At 39.1% G+C, this 20,858-nt stretch overlaps 1 protein-coding gene across 3 annotated transcripts in view; it reads right to left on the reverse strand.

Moving 5' to 3' along the window:
• PCDH11X (protocadherin 11 X-linked) overlaps nt 1–20,858 on the reverse strand; it is a 394,642-nt gene that overhangs the window by 20,315 nt on the left and 353,469 nt on the right. Inside the window, exon 7 of one of the 3 annotated variants that reach the window (XM_079319075.1) lies at nt 17,533–17,782. The exons of the other annotated variants lie outside the window; for them this stretch is intronic. Within the exon in view, the coding sequence (XP_079175201.1) occupies nt 17,715–17,782 (68 nt within the window). The 3' untranslated portion in view covers nt 17,533–17,714. Of the gene's footprint in view, nt 1–17,532; nt 17,783–20,858 lie in introns of those variants that run through there. 3 annotated transcript variants of the gene reach the window in all.

Genomic DNA, 20,858 nt, shown 5'->3' on the forward strand with positions numbered 1-20,858 from the left:
CAATTTGGCAACTTTACACTGATTAATTAAACCCGGGTCTCTAAACAAACTGCTGAAACTCCTCCACCCAGAGCTTGCATATCTAATCCAGATAACAGGATAAGCAACGTGATTGGCAGAGTTCACCAAGAAATGAAAACAAGAACTGTGCTCCTTCTTCTTTGTGGAGCTCCTAAACAAAGACTAAGTTGTACTTCTAGGTAGAAAATCTAATCTGCATTTAAATAGAATTTCTCCAAATAATAAACAAAAAGCCTGAAGCAACAGTTTTACAGCAAGTCTTGCTGCTAGTGCACAGTCTAATCCTTCTATCTCTGTAATCCCTTCTAGCCTGTATATTCATTTCCTTGCCAGAGTATCAAGGCATCTTGATGAGCAACACTCACTCTGCACCTCCTCAACCTCCTTCAAAGCTGAGCCTGAAGCTGCTCAGGCTTTGGGTGGCCAGCAGATCAAGGCAAATTCAGATTTATGAAAGCAAAGGGGAGTTATTAACCCCAAGAGGGAGGAGAAGGATGGACAGTGGCAGCGTAGAACTCCCCAATAAAAGGTTTAGCTTTAAAAAAGGAGGATGCTAAATGCTGGAGATCAGTTTTTAAAAGTGTTCCTTGCTATTCAATATTTTATTGTTTGAAGGTAACAGATCTGATACCCCCTAAAGCACCCACCTCTCCTACTGCTCTCCCTCAAAAGAACTATTTACATATTCCAGTGCAGAAATTAAAAGATAACCCCCTCCCCCAAAAAGGGGGTCTGTTCTAAATTTAAAAACAATGAAGGAACTCATTATTAAATGAAAAGATACCTCAGAGGAAAAGACAGGAGGATGGAATTAGCATTCTAGATGAGATTTGCCAGATTCTCAGATATAAAGAAAGTTACTACCAGATGAGCAATAACTAATTTAATTCAGGCAGCTCTGCTTTAATGCAGGTCACTGCTAATTAGACAAATACCCACCAGATTTGTCTACCTGATTCCCACTTCACTCCTAATATTGACAGACCATCAGCACATCAGCCTTTAAAATATTTTCTCACTGTAAGCCCAACAAATTTGACCTCTAACTCCATTGCATTATTAGATGTTGTTCCAAGCTGACTTGTTCTCTCAAGGGCCAAGGGGACCTGGCTGCCTTTGAACCAACACAGTTTGCAGCCACAGGGATCATCTTGTTTACAGGACTCAACAATATAGATTTTTTTTTTTTTTTTTTTTTTTTAAATCTGAAAACAGAGTTATAACTCACAATTTGTGAAAGCCATTTTTTGATTTTAAGAAAGAGAGAGAAGTTAGGAGTCAATTTTTCCTCCAGACTGTAGCACTTACTCACATTCAAGGAAGAAAAACAAGAATATTAAGGAATCTGTAAAAGAACTTGATAAGCTCCTTAGGTAAGCAGGAAAAAAAAAAAAAAAATCCCAAACCAATTACTCTCTCAAGGAAACATTCTCTTTATGAATCAAAGCTATGTGCCAATAAGTATTTCTTATTAAATAGAAGACTCTTGCTCTTCAGGGTAGGAGATGGACACTGCATAAACTGAGTGTTAAACTGAATGAGAAAATGGTTGTAGGCAGAGAAGAAATTGAGTAAAAGGAAGGAAAAAAACTATCAACCTTTCCACTTCACAACAAAAGATAGCAAGTTAAAATTGGAAAGGGATATACAGTAATCTTTTATTTTATATATATTTTTTTTTTTTTTTGTGGAAATTTCATTTTTACACCACATTTCCTATGTTTTGGCAGAGATATCCAATAGCACATGAGAATTGCCCAGACTTAAGCCTGAGCAGCCAGAGAACTTCCAGAAAATGAAATCCAAAGATCAACTGTGATGTCACACTCAGAGAACATTTTATAGAGCTGCATTCTCCTCTGCCTTCCTGATTTCTGCATCTTCAGGATTCAGATTTTGAGGCTTTTTATCTCCATCCTCACAGGTGGAAGTGTCTTCTCAAAATGAAAGTCTTTCCAGATGCACAGAAAACAGATCCTGAGCAAACAGCATGAAAAGAGGAAAACTACTAACTAGAACTGAGAATCAGCAACTCAGAATGGTTAGAAAATTGTGGGTCTAAAAGCCTTTGGTCTGCATATATATATATTAAAAAAAAAATCAAACCCCTAAAATTATAATCTCTTAGAAAACAACTTTGCTCACATAATAGCAATGTTTCCTATAGGTATTTTGCATTTTTTACCAAAAAAATAAAAAATCCCAGCATTACCAGTTTCTCCTTAAAGAGTCACACAGTACAAATAAAGGCACCCATAAAGTCAATTAGAAGTCAAAAGTAAGTAAGAGTTGAACTGAAGTAATTAAACTGTGCAATAGGAACGATTAATCCATGAGAGTTCACAGCAAAGGTAAGGCACTGATCTGGCATGTTCAGTGGAGAATAGATCTAAAAAGCTCCCTAATTAGCTGGAATTAAGTGGTCACCTCCTTTAATTGGAAGGAAGAAGGAATGCAAACTTCAAGAGGGAAAGTTGGAGAGTAAAGGAGGGAGGAGGCTCCTGCTCCCTCTGCCCTGGGTTTGGGTTTGGATTTGGATTCCATCTCTGCCTGCTGGCACATTCAGGGTGGCACATCCAATCTGGCACATCCAGGGTGGCACATCCAGGGTGGCACATCCAGGGTGGCACACCCAGAGTGGCACACCCAGGGTGACACACCCAGGGTGGCACATCCAATCTGGCACACCCAGGGTGACACATCCAGGGTGGCACATCCAGGGTGGAACATCCAGGGTGGCACATCCAATCTGGCACATTCAGGGTGGCACACCCAGGGTGGCACATCCAATCTGGCACACCCAGGGTGACACATCCAGGGTGGCACATCCAGACTGGCACACCCAGGGTGGAACATCCAGGCTGGCACATCCAATCTGGCACATTCAGGGTGGCACACCCAGGGTGGCACATCCAATCTGGCACACCCAGGGTGACACATCCAGGGTGGCACATCCAGACTGGCACACCCAGGGTGGAACATCCAGGCTGGCACATCCAATCTGGCACACCCAGGGTGGCACATCCAGGGTGACACATCCAATCTGGCACATTCAGGGTGGCACATCCAATCTGGCACACCCAGGCTGGCACACCCAGGCTCTCCATGCCCAGGGAATGCCAGGGCTGGCAGCATTTCCAGCTGCCTCCCCCAGCCCCAGGCAGGGCAAAGCTGAGCATGGAGAGCTGGCTCTGCCCATCCTGCTCTGGAAATGAGCACTGGCTCCTGCCCAAAGCTCAGCTTCAGTCACAGGGATGGGGGGATCACAAAGTGGGATTTGGAGCTGCTGGGCCAGTGGCCACACCAACAAAATGGGATTTTTGGGGTATTTCTGAGGAGAGCTGTTAGCAATCTTCATTTATCCCTCGTGTAATTAAGTTTTACCTGGGGTGGCTGTGGCACTCTGTGAGGGTTCTGGAGCCAGGGAGAGGAGACAGAGCTGGGATGTTAAAGCCACCCCAAACCCATGCCCAGGCCATTACATCTCTACATCAGCTTTTTTTATTTTTATTTTTTGGCATGGAGAATCACAATTTTGGCCTCACACCAAAAAGATAAAAAAAAAAAAGATTTCTAAGAAATGCATCTTAAAATGCACCACTCACCTTTGATCACTTTTTAAAAAATCAGTTTGTTGTGAACATAAATCTCCCTTTCCTGACAATCTTCCTGGTACACATGTGGGTGCCATGGCAACTATCACAACCTCCAAATCCTGTGCTTGTGGAACACACAACTGGGTGATGAAAGGATTGCTATCTGTAAATCCACAGATCTGCAATCACTAAACAGTCTACATAATTGTAGTATGGATTTTTTATAGAGAGAAATCCAGCAATAGCGACAGAAATTCAAATAGTGCTGTTCCAGTTCAGCTCTATCAAGATATCCAACATTACAAGTCTCTTAAGAAACTGAGTAATTAATTACATGGCCTTCAATGTAGTGAGGAAGTGCCAGGAAGCAGACTTAAAACTTGGATTCTGTTTTAATTTATTTTATTTTTGGGCACAAGCGAGGCTTTCAGGTAACTAAATACAAAATAAATTGGAGTGTGAATGCTAAAAGAAAAGTAGATTTAAAGCAGAGGTAGATGGAAGTAGAACAGGTGCTTAAAACTAAAGAATTGCTTGATCACAAAGCCAAGGGAAGAGGAGAGCAGGATTATTCCAACCCTGGTATTATTCCAGCCCTGTGCCTGAGGTAGATGGATGAACCATGTGCTAAATTGTCTCTCCATCCTAACTTTTCAGACTCATCTCACACCCTTTAAAACCATCTGAGTCCAAACCCCCCACACTTCAGAAGATTCTGCAGTTAATACAGGCTTATTTTAAAAATGTACTTCTGGTTTAAGTCAGGTGTGAGAAAACACAGAACAAGTTCTGCTGAGAACTATTCTTGTTTTGCCTGAATTGGCTTTTTTTTCCCCTCCATCCAAACCAATTAAAAAAAGCTCAGAACAATGAGATTTCCTCAGCTTTCTTACCATGAGCAGGGATTTATTTCTGGGTTACAGGATTGCAGAAATATCAGAATATTCAGAAAATAAAAAAAAAGAAGGCCAGAGATTTGTAAACAATGGCAAAACAGCTTAACCACTTGATCCACACTTTTCTAATGGTCATCATCACAGAGCTTATTTTGCTATTATATATTCCATTTTTCCAGAAATACCCAGGAATAAAAACCCCACAGTTCAGCTTACCCTTGGAATATTTTTCTTTTCCATTTTAACAAAACTTAGGAGTTCCTGAACATTCCTATGCTCCTCTCTGAATTCCACAGGGCTGCACATTTGCTGAGCAGCTGAAGCCCTGAAGGAGAATCCTTTGGCCACATATTCCCTCTGTAAATCCCCAGCTGATGCAGTTTACAACACTCCACTGAACTCCTGACTTTCATTCACAACCTCAGAAGAGAGCTCAGAGCCAGTGCCAGGCTCTTATGTCCACCAAAGAAACTTACCTTTTTCTGTTTGAAATTTACTTTTTTTTTTTTTTTTTTTTTTTTTGCACGTGTTACAGATTACTTATTTCACTCAGCTCATATAAGCCCCCATTACAAATACAATGTACAGTAAATCCTCTGTGAACTCACCTTTAAGCCAGGGGCAATTAAGGAGAAATAACTAAGGTAGCAATATTTTATTATTGCAGGGCCAGTGTCATGAAAATTATCAAGAATTTAATTAATTTTTTTTTTTTTGCATATCCTGTGCATGACAACTGTCATTCATTAAAACATAATCAGCACTAATATATAAGCACATGGTAGATCCCAAATGATTGGAGGTTTGAGATGAGCCCAGGCAGAGCTTCTGTGCCCTGCTCCTCTCAGAGCCAGATCCTCCCTCTGCTGCCCAGAATTAAGGGAATAAAAAGAAATTTAATTACTGAAGGACTTTCAGGTACATTTAGGGCAGACAGGACCACCCAGAGGCTACCCTAAATGGACCATGAATCACAAGTTTTCATATTTTTATAAGTTTAGTCCATTTGTATATTGGAGGTTTATTTTCCAATTGCAGGTAATCAATCATTTACCCCCAGTTTGCTCCCCTCAACTCACTTTTATTTCCATTTCTCAGGCCCTGAGACACTGAGGTGTCCTTGATTCCCAGCCTGGAGAGCAATTGTGTCTGACCAAAATGGGAAATGCCTTCATCCAATAACACCTTATTATTTATTAAAAAGCATTTGGCTATGTCAGAGTTTGCCAAATGTAATAATTAGGTGTCATGCCCCCATAAAAATGTAAGCAATATGACAGCCACTAATGCAGAAAGAATTGAAGGCTAAGTGAAAAATAATGAATCAATGGAACAGCAAAGATCCAACAGAGGAATCCCAATGTCTGGTCTAAATACACTTCTGGTGGAATTTGTCTAAGGTCTCAGATCACTTGTAAATGAGACTTTTGGTTTTCTGAATTGTAGATTGTGGACATTTGGAAAAGATCTGAGTTAGTGCTAATTAATCCTCCAGCACGAACAGCAAATCCCCGTGTTTGGGCTGAATTTTAAGACACTCGTTGCCATCTCCTTGCAGACATGACATTATGAGAACCCCTCACAAATTAGCTCACATAGCAGAAAATAAAACTGAGTTTACCCTTTGGAAAGACAGAGTTCACAGTCCTCAGGTGCAGAAAGCAGAAAGTGGAGCTGAAAGAGGCCAAAATTGCTTTAACATTTAACCCAATTTGGATCAGACAGGCTGAAGTCTGCAGTCACAATGGACTAAGTGAAATATAAAGGAAACTTAATTCTCCCATTTTGTTCTAGTGAAAAATGGGTTTCTGGTAAAGCCCAGTTAATCACAGTGAGGAAATAGCATGTCACAGTCATGGCACAATTGTGACAGCACCACTGCTGCTAATTTATGAACTCTGGGGCCATTTGTGATTCTCTTCTCTGTGCTAAATCCAAGGTTGAAGGCCAGAGTACTCCAGGTTTGTATGTGATTCTGCTTTGACAGGCACCTCGTGTACAATATCCTTGTAAAATGAAGATATCTATTATACTTATCATTTTGTAAGTTTGGGAACAAAAATGTTAGGATAATAGAACTAAGTAGTATTGCATGGCTAAAATTTGGTGGGGAGCCCTTTTGCCCTCTTTTTTTTTTATTTCCAAAGTTTTTTTTTAAAAAGTGCCCTTCCTAGCATAAAGCACACCAAGAAATACCACCTAGATGACAAAGAATAATTTTTGATTGCTCCAGCACACACTTTGCCTTAAAGATGTTTTTCTTTTACTTTCTAGGAAGCTGATTAGTGAAGAAAGGAAAGGGACACCTGAACAAAAAAGTTTCTTGCAAAGTTATTTCACACAGATGAATCTGTGTAATGGAGATCTTTTTGCTACTTCATGTACAGGCTAATGAGAAAAAGACATCCCAGCTTTTAAATCCAATTGCACTTTAGTTGACCTACAGCTCTATTCATACAGAGGTGGATGGGAAAAGGTAACAATTCTCACCTGATCCAAAATTTCAAGACAGTAATAAATTTCAAAACGTTTTCCCTCTGCAGGCTGAGATTTTTCTATGAAAGTGAGCAATAAATGCACTTCTGCTGATCCCTGCATTTCATTCTGATGAAAACAAGTGCAGGAATACACATGATCTGAGAATTCTGTGGTCTGGGAACCCCTGGATCCAAAAGGATAAATATCATTTTTGTTGAGCAGGTGAAGTTCCCCACTCACTAGCTCAGTTCCAAGCAGAACCATCTCATTTTCTGCTTGAAAAAAACCCCAAACCCATCCCTCATGCTGCTGATAAAGAAATCACTCCAACAGAAAAGGTGCAGCAATGATCACATAAAAATACCTCTGGCCTGTAGTGGACATGCTGTGACTTAGATGGGGTCTTAAAAAGGAGGAGGAAGAATAATCATGTTTGTTGAAGATGGAGCATAATTCTGCAGAAATTGAAATTGTTTCCTCTGTATGTGGTAGGCTTAAACAATATTTAAGTGGCTGTTATTCCACTTTGAGAATCTGTTCTGCTGTGCTCTGTTGAATTAGATCAAGAATAAATTTGGATGAAGATAAAGTGCCAGCTCCATCAGTGAGAGTGGAACAGAGATCACACTCAAGTCAGAGGAATAAAAAGAATGATTAAATGAGGTCTACGTGCTCTTTGTAAGATGTAGGGCTGGAGGCTCTTTTATGTGAAACGACTTCAAAGCCACCTTGTAAGAGTACATTAAAAATAAAATAGCACCCAGAAAATATATGAGAGGGCAGAATTTTAACCCTGAAAGTTTCTGCTTTTCTTGGTAAATTACAGATAACACTCATCAGCAGTACTTAAGCCACTTCTCCTCCACGAGCTCGCCAGTGGCTGCCAGGAGTGTTGTGACAGTCCAACTTCTATAATGGCACAGAGACAGCCAAGTGACAGGAAGATTGTCTAAAAGGCACAATGATTGTAGGGACAAATCTCTATATGCAGCAGCCCCCTACTACCTACACTGTAATAAAAAAAAAAAAAACCCTTGAATGCAGAGGAGACTCCAAATTGTACTTTCTAATCTCCAGCACTACTTACAGATTGATATTTGTGCATTTAGATGCTCCAGTGCCTCCTGTTGCTGGGATTACATGGGGAAGTGCTGGGAGAGAAGGTGCTCTGTGCTTTTCAAAGCAAACACTTCTGCTGTGCAAGCCTTGTTTTCATCATGTCTGATTTAATCATGATGGCTGCACACTCATGAAAGAAAAATCCAGTTAGGTTTTAGACTTGTGATGGGAGCCCTTGCTGGGTGCTAGATCTTTAACAGACATTTAATATTGATTTCAAGCCAAGCTCTTTGCTGCACACCATATCTGTGGTATCTTGGGTGCTTCCAGTCTTAGATGTCTCAAATCTCTCTGCACTTGCTGTTTCTTTACAGAGCTGTAAGCTGTCCAGGGATGCATCTGGAGCACCTCTGGGTGAGGGGAGCCTGCTCTGCTCTCACCTCAGTGGGATGGAGCACTCCTGCTCCCATCCTGAGCCCTCTGGTGGGGAGAGGAAGGTGCCTGAGAAAGGAGAGGGGACAGGGCATCCCCAGATCTGCACTGCCAGGGGGACTGGGAGCCATGACCTCGATGCCTTGGGATTTTAGCTGTCATATTTTCCATCCGTTTGGAATCCTGCAGTTCTTTAGTGTGTAACTCCAACTCCATATCCAGTGTGAGCTGCTGCTCTCCCATTTATGACAGACACAACAATTCCTCTGCAGGGAATCAAGGATTTCTCACTGCCTCAGGCACTGAGAAATGCAAACAAAAGCGAATTGGGTGAGAAAACATGGGGTGAATGACTTAATTATCTGAAGCTGTAATTGGAAAATTAACACCCAACATACAGAATTGACCAAACTTATAAAAATATGAAAACTTGTGACCTATTGTCCATTTTGGGTGCAGCCCTTGGGGTGCTTTGTCTGCCCTAAATGTACCTGAAGGCCCTTCAATAAACAGAACTGCTTTTTATTCTCTTGGTTCTGCCTGGCCTCTGTTTTTAGGCATCCCAAAGGCACCAACTCCTGAGTGAGGGAGGCACAGACACACCTGGGCAGGGCAGGTACCTGTGCTGGAGGTTCAGGCTGGGATTTACTGACAGCTGTGATAAATTATTGCCCACCACCATCAGCTACCAGAGACAAACTTCAGCCTCCCAGATTGAAAGCTTTGCTGTGGCTAACATATAAACTCTTATATTTCATTCTGACTTCTGCTGAAACAGTGAAATAGAGATTTTGCTGGGTCAACACATGCATAATACCATCCCTGTCCAGATCCCTTTTTTTTTAGGCAGATGTTAATATCTGCTGATATACAGACAAGATAATTTAAAATTCATGAATTCTATAAAATTATATACATTATTTATTGACTTATATTTTTTAGGAAAAAAAAGTTATTTCAAAATCCATTATTTATACTTTCTCCAGTGTTTCACTCAGCTATATAGAGTATGTATAAGTAAAGTGGTTACAGTTGGACTTAGGTAAATTTTTTTAGGAATTAAAAACCCTTTGTTAGGGATAAAATATTTTCAACAGCTCCTGCATGCTACTAAGTACGTTTTGCTGACAAATGAACAGTCAGAGTGTTTATAAATGAAATTACAGTATCACCTAACACAGTGACAGCTTCATTACTAACATGAAAATTTGGAGTCTATTTAGAATGCAAGTTCAGCTGAAATTAATAAAATATTTAATGTATTTATGAAATGGTCCAGACTATCCTATCATGGCCACATTTAAAACTTTTGATGGACAGTAAGTTATAATGTCTTTCAGTGGAGAAAAAAAAATAAAAGAAGAAATCTATGTGCAATTACTTTGCACAGATTTGGTACTTCATCTAAAAATGAAAGGTGAAGAGTGGTTAAAGCACAAGCAGCCTGAATTTTTTTGCTATGACAATTCAGAATTTTCAATGTCTGAGGCAATTCAAACTGAAAAGCAATTTTACTCCTACATTTACCTTCAAAAGGAATTCTACAATAGTAACTTTCAATTTGGAAGCCAATGTGAGCCCATTATCCCTTATAGGGCATGGCAGCATTTTTGTTAACCCTTCAGTGCCAGGAGGAAATTGTGACTTTTGGCACATTGGATCTGAGGGGGGGTGGCAGCATTGCTCCATTTTGGGAGCAGCACCTGCCTGGAGCTCAGTTAATATTTTACAGAGAAAGGGACAGCAGGAAAAAAATAAGATTTTGTTTTCCTCTCTTGCTGACATCAGTTTGGGCAAGAGCTTCATGAAGCAAAGATGGATAAATATTCCCAGGAAAAATCTGGGCCACCCACCATTCCCTACCAATCCCAACTTTGCCCATCTTCCTTCCCAGTGGGAGAAAAATATAAGAAACTCTTTATTATTTTACATTTTCCTCATCTGGGTTCCATTTGTTAAAGACTTCACCTTTTTGGGCAGTGCTTTGTGAATTTTTTCCCCACCTCCTGATCTCCTGTATATAATTACCTCTGTGCAGGACACATATTTACAGAAACAAGGCTTCTGAACTTCTCCTAGATCTTCTGATGCATTTTTTGGGTCCCTCTGTAAGTCTGCTCACTGTATAAATACAGGAGATATGCCCCAAAATTAAGTTATTTACTCTTGAACTGTATTAAAACATCAAATTAGGCACCTGCTATGTTTTTAGATCACTGTTACTTATAATTTATTACAAACTATGGATTGGAGGGGAGTGGAGAGCAAAGAAGAGCTAGAAGGGGAGGACTTACAAGACAATTCCATTTGTCACTTTTTTTTTTAAACTCCATGAACTTGAAGGCAATTTCTAAAAGAATTTCCTCCCTTACAAGTTAAATCCTTTTTCTCCTCCTTCTGTTCCAGTGCTGTTAACAAAAAGCAGCTCATAAATCAAACTTTAATCGAGCTGAAAATCCCAGTTTTATTTCTTCTCTTCCCTAGGGGGTCAGAGCATTTTGCAGAATCTTTTATTTTTCTGAACTTCTCCTCTTCAGAACTTCTGTTGGCTGCTTGCTTTCTCTCCTAATAAAATTATTTTCATTTAGGATTACCACCCTCCTTTCCTTCCTGACATTGCACTTGCTTCTTCAGCCTCCTGTGATTGAAAGTATTTAAAGCCTTGCAACTTAATTGGAAGAAACATGATTGTAAGGGATTAGCAACCCCTCAATTCAATATCCAGAATTATGTTTACACAGCCAAGGAGAGATTAATCTGCTATTTCTCTAATTTTTCTGGTGTTTTCCTGGCTTTGGACTTCAAGTCTTTATAAACTAAGACCATATTCGAGCAGGACAACTGGTGGAAGTTCTGGACATTGTCACTATCAGCTCATCCTGCAAATGGGGATTGTGCTGAATTCACTTCCAGAACTATATATTATATACTATTCTTAATTATTTTCAATTCCATACCCTCTATTTGAAGAAGTAACAACCTGCTGTAAAGTTCAACTGACACAGCTGATTTAACAAATCTTGAAACGATTCCTGGATTACTCTATCTTAAATCAAAAATGACTTTTTCCTTTTAATCTGCAGTTAACAAAACATTGATTTGGGACAAATAATCATTGATTCAAAATTTGGATTAGATCATAAACTTTTTAACCTCCAGTCTACCATTGAAAAATATATTTTACAAAGTCAGACTCGAGGCACTGCAGTCTCTTTGAGGCTTATTTAGGAGCAGAGCAGAGCAAGAATGAATAAAACCAAGTGAGCAGGATAAGAGGAACTCAACCAAAATAAGCAAATGAAAGAACATTTCCTGTGAGACTGCCTTATGAGATTTCCAGAATGACTAAGATTGTCTTTAAGGTGATAAGCCAAGTTTTACACTGCAGTTTAGTGAATCACTTCCCAAGAATGAACAGAATTATGCCTATGGCATTTAGCACAAATCAACGTTGAAGGACAAGAAAGCCTCCCAGCTAACACTTATAAAAACCTGCCTCTTTTATTTCATGCTGTTACCTACTTGTTTTCTTTTATGACATGATGGAGAGAGCTCTGAGCTGCAAGAGGTGAATAAAAGAGAAAATTTCTTCAAACAGGGAAACTTCCCAATTCAATCTGTAGTAAACCCAGGCATTCCAGATACAGAATTTAATTTCTTTTAAACTTGCTTCACTACTCAACAAAAAAGATAAAAGTCCTAAAAGAGAGTAAAGAGACAGTTTTACACAGGAGGCACCTTCCTTATTTCTTTTAAACAAGGAGCTATTTCCCTCCAAAATAAAAGTTCTGAACAAAGCAATCAAGCTGATAAATCTGCAAAAACTTCCCTGAATCAAAGTGCATTCCAAGTACATATTTTAATAGCACACACTCCCCCAAAAAAGCTCAGGATTGGATTTCCTGTCATATGGAAGTGGAGGTGTCTGGGCTGTCAGGGAAACTTTTGGAATGGAATGCTTTAAATGCTCTAACTGTATGGAATATGTACAAAAAATAAAATAAAATAAAAACTCTACTGAGGGGCCACTTGGCCTCTGCTCAGGGTTGTGGCAGGGATGTATTGAAGGTCTGCCTTCAATATTATTATTGAATATATTCTGCCTCTAAAAGTCTGAATTGTCTCCAGGCAGCTTCTGTGTTTTACTGATGATGGTGAACAGTTTAATAATGTTTGGATTTTGCTGATCAATGTTTTTCTATTGACAATTAATAATTGGGGGGAATTTGATCTCCACTGACAGTAATACACATTGATTGCCAAGAAACCTTTCCATGTGCTGGCCTTTGAAGCCAAGATCATCTTGCTAGGATGAAACAAGTGAAAACCCAGAGCAAGGTGACAATCTCCAGAAGCTGATGCACCACAAGGTTCTGAAACATTTCTTCTGGTGCACACCAGTCACTGCAATCAATTTGGATGAACAGTCTTTACACTTGATTTAAGTAGGCTAAATTGCTTGGTTCAATCAGTAACACAAACAAGAAAAGGAACAATACAAACCCCCCTGAACTCATTACTCATGCATTTTCATTTTTTGAATTTGCTTTTTGTCTCATTCTTCAAATAGACTTTGGGTACAGTAACTTCAAGTGTGACAAATAAGGGATTAATTCTTTGAGGAGCTGCTGTTAATTCAGCATTGAATGTCACGAGTTTACCCTTCTCCAGAAGTTTCAGCTGCTTTATAAAATTTTGTTATACCCTGAGCGGGACTTTGGATAGAATTAATTCTCAGAGTAATTATCCACATTAAGGAGCTGACTACCTCTGCTGGAAATGAAAATGCTCAACACCTCAGTGGGCACTGAATTTTCTGTGTTCTCTCCAGACCTGCTGTGGAAGAGGCTGCACAGCTCAGGGAGGACTCAATGAAGTGTGCAGACACTGCACTGCATCCCTCCCACAAGTGCAGGGAGGAGAATTGGGATTTGCATGGATGTGCTGATGCTGTGGAGCAATGGGGGGACTCCTCTAATGTGTCCTTCACACAGCAGATGGTTCGTGAAATCTGTTTCATGGCTGGGGAGCTTTGGGAAGCCTTGGAAAGATTTGTTGCCCACTGCTTTAGCCACAGAATGAAGATATACACCCACAGCAAAAGCACCCAAAAAATCAATTGTAATAGCAGCAGCTCATGGAATAATCCGAGTTTTGCTGAAATTAAAGAAACATTTGGTTTCAGTTGGATAATGAGATTTGGTGTGACACTAAGACATTTTGCACTCAAATAACAAAACTGTGTTCATAATCCTCTAAAACCTTGTTTTCCCATGGTAAAGAAAACATAAAATGTAACAACATGCATTTAAAATCTTAAGGAGTAATTCAAACACAGTAATTCTTCTCATATATTGCCCTATGTATAAACAATTAGAATATCTGTTAGTGTAGACAGGTGAAACCAAAGTTTCTCACCTGAGAACAAATCTTTGTAAATCCTTGGACCTCTCTGACTTTACTAATGTATTTTCTCATGTGCCATCAATCAGTTTGTAACTTTAAGCCTTTTTTTTTTCCTTTGTTATTATTGTACCAGAGTGGAACCTTGAGGCAACACTGTTGTAAATTGTTTACTTCTTCTTACCCTGGCTTTAGTTTCTTATCAAGTTTCTAATCCAAAGCAATAATTTACCTGACAATTTATGACAACTCCTTTTCTATTAATCTGTCAGAGACTTTAATCTTTTAATATTGCAAGGAATTATTCAAACAAGGTGCAGTGTATCTCTAATTCAATCAACAAACAAGAAATCCTGAAGAAGTGGGGTGAGAAAATATCCCATTACAGAGGCCATGGAGGCATAATTTCATTTTTTTAGAATTCTTTCCTGAAAGAATTTTAGAAGGGTTTAGATATTTTTGAAACATTTTGCTAACATGTTTTGTCATTTTGAAATTATCATTTCTAGATGCAGCAGCTGTTACCTTCTTCCTTCCACCATTTATTTAGATGCAAACATCCTTTGTTAGCAGCTTGCTCGTGTGTGTGTGTTCCTTCAGAATTCAGAGATCTATAAAGTCTGTGCCTGAAGATTTTTTACACTCCTCTGACATGCTCTGGCACCTCCATTTTGGGCTCAGGTTCTAATGGCAGTGGAATAATGCAAGTAAATAATCAATTTTGCACCACCACACAATTCTCAACTCTGCTTTCTGCTTCTGTCAGAGTTGCTGATTCTTTTAGTTTTCATATTTCTGATTAATCCAGTCCAGGGTGTATTTTCCACTGTTTTTTTTGTACTGCCTTGTTGTTCCACTCTGTCTTACTTGGCTTGTACAAATTTTTATTGACCTCAATAGGTGAAATTTCCATTTTCTCATGGCAAGAAGTTTATTTCACAACCTACTGTCAATACCTTTGAACCAATACAAAAATAAATTCCAATGCACCCTTTTTACACCTTCTGATCTTCCCCTTTTGCCAAGAAGGAAGTAAAGCATGCACATCTTACAGTCCTATCTACTAATGGAAATATTAAGTACACAGAACATTTAATAAAATACACTGAGATTTGAGTCTTTGCTGTAATTCATGGCTTGAACCTTCCACAGTGAGACACAGTAGATGTGTTTTCACATTTTATTCATTGTCTCACCCTCCCCAAGCCCTTGGAAAAAGCTCCAAAATGAGTTTTTAAACATTAAACTACAGCTGCAAGTGACTGGGAAATGGAGGGAGAGGTGAATGCCCAGCTCATGGTCATAAGGAAATAGAGGAACAAAGCTGGGAGACCTAAAGGCTTCCAAAGTTACTCACTCAGAATTTCAGCCCAGCATTGAGTGTTTCTCTTCATGTCTTTGCAAGGTACTGGTCAAATAAGAATTTTTTTTTTACAATATTATAAATATTTTAGAAAAATATAGTACCCTACAAAGTCCTTGAAGTCTTAGCATAAGTTAGCATCCTGGCCATACAAATAATTCAAATTTGACTACATCAATGATGTTATCCAGCTAAGGATTTTAAAGTGGGTATCCATAACCTGTTATTACACATATAAATACAGATATACATATTAATCATACAATAATTCTACTGAAGAACTTCCTCTCCTGAGAACATAAAACATTTTTGAAAGAGGATTTTTATCTACTGGTCCTACCATCACTGCTACATGATATCAGCTGCTTCTCAATCACAGAGAGTCCAAATCATATTGTATAATACCCAAAACTATTTTCATTCTTGTCCATATCCTGTCCCACACAATGGCAATGATCCCCAGATTCAGCTATTAAATAACCACAATTCTGTAAAAGTTTACTTTGAATGAAAATACTACAGACCCAGACAGTGTTATAGAAAAGTCTGCATTTGTCATTACTTTGTCTGACAAGGAGAAAAAAATCTGAAAAAACCATTTAAAATGTTTTAAATATATATATATATATATAAATAGTTTGTCTCTCATTAGTGGCCTTTCTTCTCCTTGACCTTGTTTTCCAAGAGAAGAACTAGGATTTCTTTTTTAACCATTTTAGCTTTCACCACAAGAGATTTCTAAGAGCAGCGTTCAGGAAATTGGGTTTGTGCATCATGGCAGGTTTGGCATGTGAGGAAATCTGCCCCCCCATGCCTGTCCAAAAATACACAGCACAATTTCCATCCCATCATTTCAGCTAAGAAGAAAATCTGACAATTTATTACAGTCCTCCTGTGCCAGATAATAGTCCAATTGATGGTATGTGACAGAGCAGCTTAACTTCAAGAGCCAGAGCTTCTTCATATAACTGCTGTCACTTTTGCTTTCCTCAACTTCACCTCAGTAACTGATTTTTCCTTGCTGCTGTTTTAATTTGGATATGTCTTGTTTCCTCAGGAGGTTGCCAAGAAAGTGAATAAAAAACAGGCTGAGGCAAAATATTCTGCATAAGGTGCCCCATCTCCCCTCTAATGCACCCACAGTGTGCAGATGTTTGCCAGAGATCTGATGCAGGCAAACAAAAGCTTAAAGTGTAAAAACTTTTTTTTTTTCACTTGGAAAAGTGTCAACCTGCCTACACATCTCCTCTGAAAAACTGGTAATTAGCCCAGACCAAGGTCAACTGCAAATAAATTTGCCCAAGCACGAGTTTCTCTGCTCTAAGTGCTTGGTTGTGGATGAAAATTAAAAAATTATTTGTTTGTTAATAAGGTGGAAGTGATCAACAGAAGAACCAGAAGTTTTTAAACTTTTGGAGATGATTAAAACAATGTAAACCCTTTGTGTACACTCTGTCCTATCAGTCCAGGATTTTAGAAATTGTATATTGTATTTATAGCACTGATATATCCCAGTGTAAAAAGACCAAGCAGAAGTTTTCACTGGCCCAGCCTGCCCTAAATGGGATCTCAGGAATCTTGTGAGCCAGCACAGGAGAACTGGAAATGCTCTGCAAATGACTGAAATCTTCATTTCCTGTGAGAACAAAGAAATTATGAGGAATGCAGAAATTTTAATTTACCCACTTGTAAAATAAACAGTGATAGTAGCAGAAATTAATTGTGGAACACCAAGCAGCTCAACCCTTTTCATATCAAAGGGTAGTTAACTGCAGATCCTGCAGATATTGAAAGACTAAATCTGCATTATGAGTTAATGCACACACAGGTTTTTATCTTGCTTAAGATATTTACCTTCATAAGGACCCAATAACAGATATTGGAGCACCTTAGTTGCAAATAAACAAAAGTTAATTAACTTCTTTTAAGGTTATATGTGAACTCTTTTCCAAATACTGAAATTAAGATTTTTTTTTGAATAGCTGTTTGCTTTAAGTATTGTGAAGAAATTCAGTACAGCTTTATTTAAGAAACTTTTTAAGCAGAAAAAACAAATAAAATATAATCCTTTACTGATGCTTTTTTTCTCTCTGAAATGCTACAGCAGCCTGTATGTTTGAATCTCAAGCCACTGAATAATTCTGAAATCTATTATTATATTACTATTCAAGCCTTTAATGGCAAAGCACTTTTGAAGAGATCCATGGACCATGCATATTTGAAAGAACTAACAAGAGCACTTCCTTGCAATACTTAAAAGCTCTTTTTTTTTCCTTTTTTTTTTTTTAAACAAAAGGAAGGATTTTTCTTTTAGAATTATGTACTTATAATGTTCCCCAGCTTCAAGCCTGCTCAACCCCAGGTGCATTTAAACAATCAAATTTGATTTGCTAACGGGAATACAAAATAAAACCACAATCTGATTGTACTTCAGAGATAATGCTGCATCTCTCTCCCCCTCCACTGCTATCTCTGCTCTGCCACTCCACAAGAATAATCTGGGGTAGCTGCAGTGCTCAGCACCTCTTCAGGCACTGGAAAATAAAAGGTGGAAGTTGTGCATTCTAATTCTGCATCTTTTATAACCATCCTCAGTCAAAGGGGGGTTTAAATTATGTATTTATACACCACTTAAACAACATGGGGATAAAGCTGCTAAACAAATATAGGGGGGGATCATCTTTCAATAGAGCCCTTATTAAATTAGTACAGTATTTAATGCAGTGCAGAGATCAACAGCAACATTCAGAAGTTCTGATATTTTTATTGAATCCGAGCCCCTGAGTGTTTGGGAAGCAATATAAAATTAAAAGCTTTTTAACCTTAGCTCCTCTGGTAGTCACAATCATTTCACTGTTTGCCTGAGAGTTCAACCCAAAAATCTGCTGGAAGTCAGTGGAAGTGCTTTGTTGAATTAAACAAAGAGAAAAGCACTAAAACTTCCTGGGTCAGGTAAGTGACATTGCAATTTGAATAAGGATGAAGAGAAAAGAGCAGCTGATTCTGTCAGCAGGGCTCACCCTTGATCTTCCTGTCCACACGTGAGAACTCATTTACAAAATCTCTCTTGGACTGGAGACAAAAGATCTCCCAGCAGATGAAATCTGGGACTGCTCCATGAGCAGAGATGGCAGAGGATGCACCAGGCATCACTCCTCAAAATGGGATTTCAGAACCACCCTCGAGCACCATCTGCATGTTTCACACACCCTACTGTCCTGCTACAAAAATACATTTGCACTTCTCTCTGCATCTCTGAAAAACAGTTACCAGATACCCACAGAAAAGGAATGTTTTGGAAGTACATTGGGTGAGTAGGGAATGAAACATCTTTGTGTTTCCTGCTTAAAAAAATAAAAAAAGAGTTCCCAAATCTTCATTAAGGTTCTCTGAATAGGTCCCATGGAAGGCAAAGCAGGATTAGGGATTGCACTCATGGGGTTGGAGAGTGGAGATATGAGAATTTATGGGACAGGAATGCATTATTATTTATTTTTCTGCCCAGGAAATTTCAGCTGTTGGGGCTTGTGGGCTGCACAACCCAACAAACTGGGGCTCAGAGGCATGTGATTATATTCTGTGTTAAACAGGCACAAGATCATGCCCACAACCAGATTAAAACAAAGAAACAACTTCTAAATAACAATTAAAAACCAACAAACCCCCTCAGTGCAGGAATAGCCACTGAGGCACTCACAAGACCAGAGCTCAGTGGAATCTCTCACATGCAGCCAAGTGAACCAAGAATCAGCTTTTCCTACTCAATTTTTGAAATGTGAACCACTGACTTCATCATCCTCCATCCCATAAAAATCTTTGCTTGTCCTCAAAAATTGCAAGAGATATTTTAGTGGGGTTCTGGATGCTGCCACACCCAGGGTGTTCTAACACTAATGGCAGTTTTGAAAACAAGTTTCTGGTTCAGCATCTGCTGATGGAGAATGTGTCCAAATATTTGTTTCAAGGTAATCTGCTCTTCTCTGTCATGTCCTGATCCATAATAACTCTGATCCAAACTTAACTTCCCAAAAATACAAAGTGTTTTTAATGAATTCAAGCAACCACATACTCCTCCAAGAGCTGACTTTTTGGGTTAATTTTTTCAAGTCAGCATTAAATAAACTAAATTTGTGCAGGAGAAGCTGTTTAAGTTTCAACTTCACAACCCTGAGCCAGGATGGCCACAGTTAGGAACTATTAACTCCCATATTGAATCACAGGGCTCCAAGGACTGGAGACTTTACACACCATATGTGCTGTGAAGGTGTCCTAAAAGAAGGGATTATGGAGTGTTTTGAGTAAAAAAAGGAGTGAGAAAGAGAGTGTACAAGCATGCACTGTCAGTATTTCCTCCAGTTAATTAAAATAAAACCTCTCACTTCTAGATCAGATAACATGACCCTATTGTTCCATTGCTAATCTATTGTGCAATTCTTCAAGTATCTACTAATTCAAGATAGTATTTTCAACAAAATTAATAGCCAGTTTCCACCATTACTCCTTGTCAAAGGCGTGCTGACCTTCATTAACAATGATAGCAAGGTTTTTGAATAGAGGCATAATGGTGACATTTGGGGAATAACTTCTGACCTCTGCTTATTCCACCCTCAAACCTTCTCCAGCATGGATAAGGGCACCTTTTGCTGGCTCTAGGTGAGAGGGGATAAAAAAAGGTGCAAGATTTAATAGATTGCAAAATAAACTTTTTGTAGATTTTGTGATACCCCCTTTATCAGAGCAGCACAGAGTGGAGACTCCTCAGCTTTTCCCTTCACCAGCCCTGAGTGGGAGATAATTTGTCACTAAACGTTCAGTGCTGCCTAAAGCTTGACAGAAATCTCAGCACATCACCCTGGCAGATCGTGGAGCAGCCCTCCATCTCCCAAGGCAGCCAGATGATCAAAAATCTTCAAGATGACACGTGCTAGTGCTGGAACTCCTTGCCTAGGAGTGCCAAGAGGAAGGGGCAGCACAGATCAAAGCACTCATCCATCTAATCCCAAATCCTGGCTTCAGCAGTGACGTTTCCAGCACAGAACCCAAAACTCTTCATTCAGGAGACAAATCTGCCCTGTGAAAAGTGTGCTTTTTACTACAAGTGCTGTTTATGCAAGGAAGCATAAAATCTGTAATCCTTTCAATACTCTGACATAATTTAAATACTAATCATTTCAAGTAGAGTGTTATTTTATTCTTATTAATGTTCAGTTCAGGATACCATATGGCAATGAGTGATGCAGATTAATCATTAGTCCCAGGAGAGAAAGAAGCTCTCTGTGCTGATTTTGAACTGGCCAGTTTTCCATTTCTCTGCATTTCCTCCTTGAAGAGTTTAGAAATGCCCTCCCCACATCTCCAGCTTTACCACATCACCTCTCCAAAACCAAACCTTCCCCTTCCATTGGGAGATTTCAATGAACAAAAATAAAGACTGGGCTAAGATACTGAGAAATAAACTGGGGATTGTTTTCTTGGGATGTGTAATAGGTTAAAAGCCAGGGGAGAGTCAGCACTTTGCATTTTAGGGGTTTTAGGGAAATAAAGTGGAAACATGGCAGGTGGGAGGGAGAGCAGACATCAGGTCCTACAAATGGAACTACATCTGTCCCA

This window comes from Erithacus rubecula, assembly GCF_903797595.1.
Source record: "Erithacus rubecula genome assembly, chromosome: 15".
Classification (NCBI taxonomy): Eukaryota; Metazoa; Chordata; class Aves; order Passeriformes; family Muscicapidae; genus Erithacus; species Erithacus rubecula.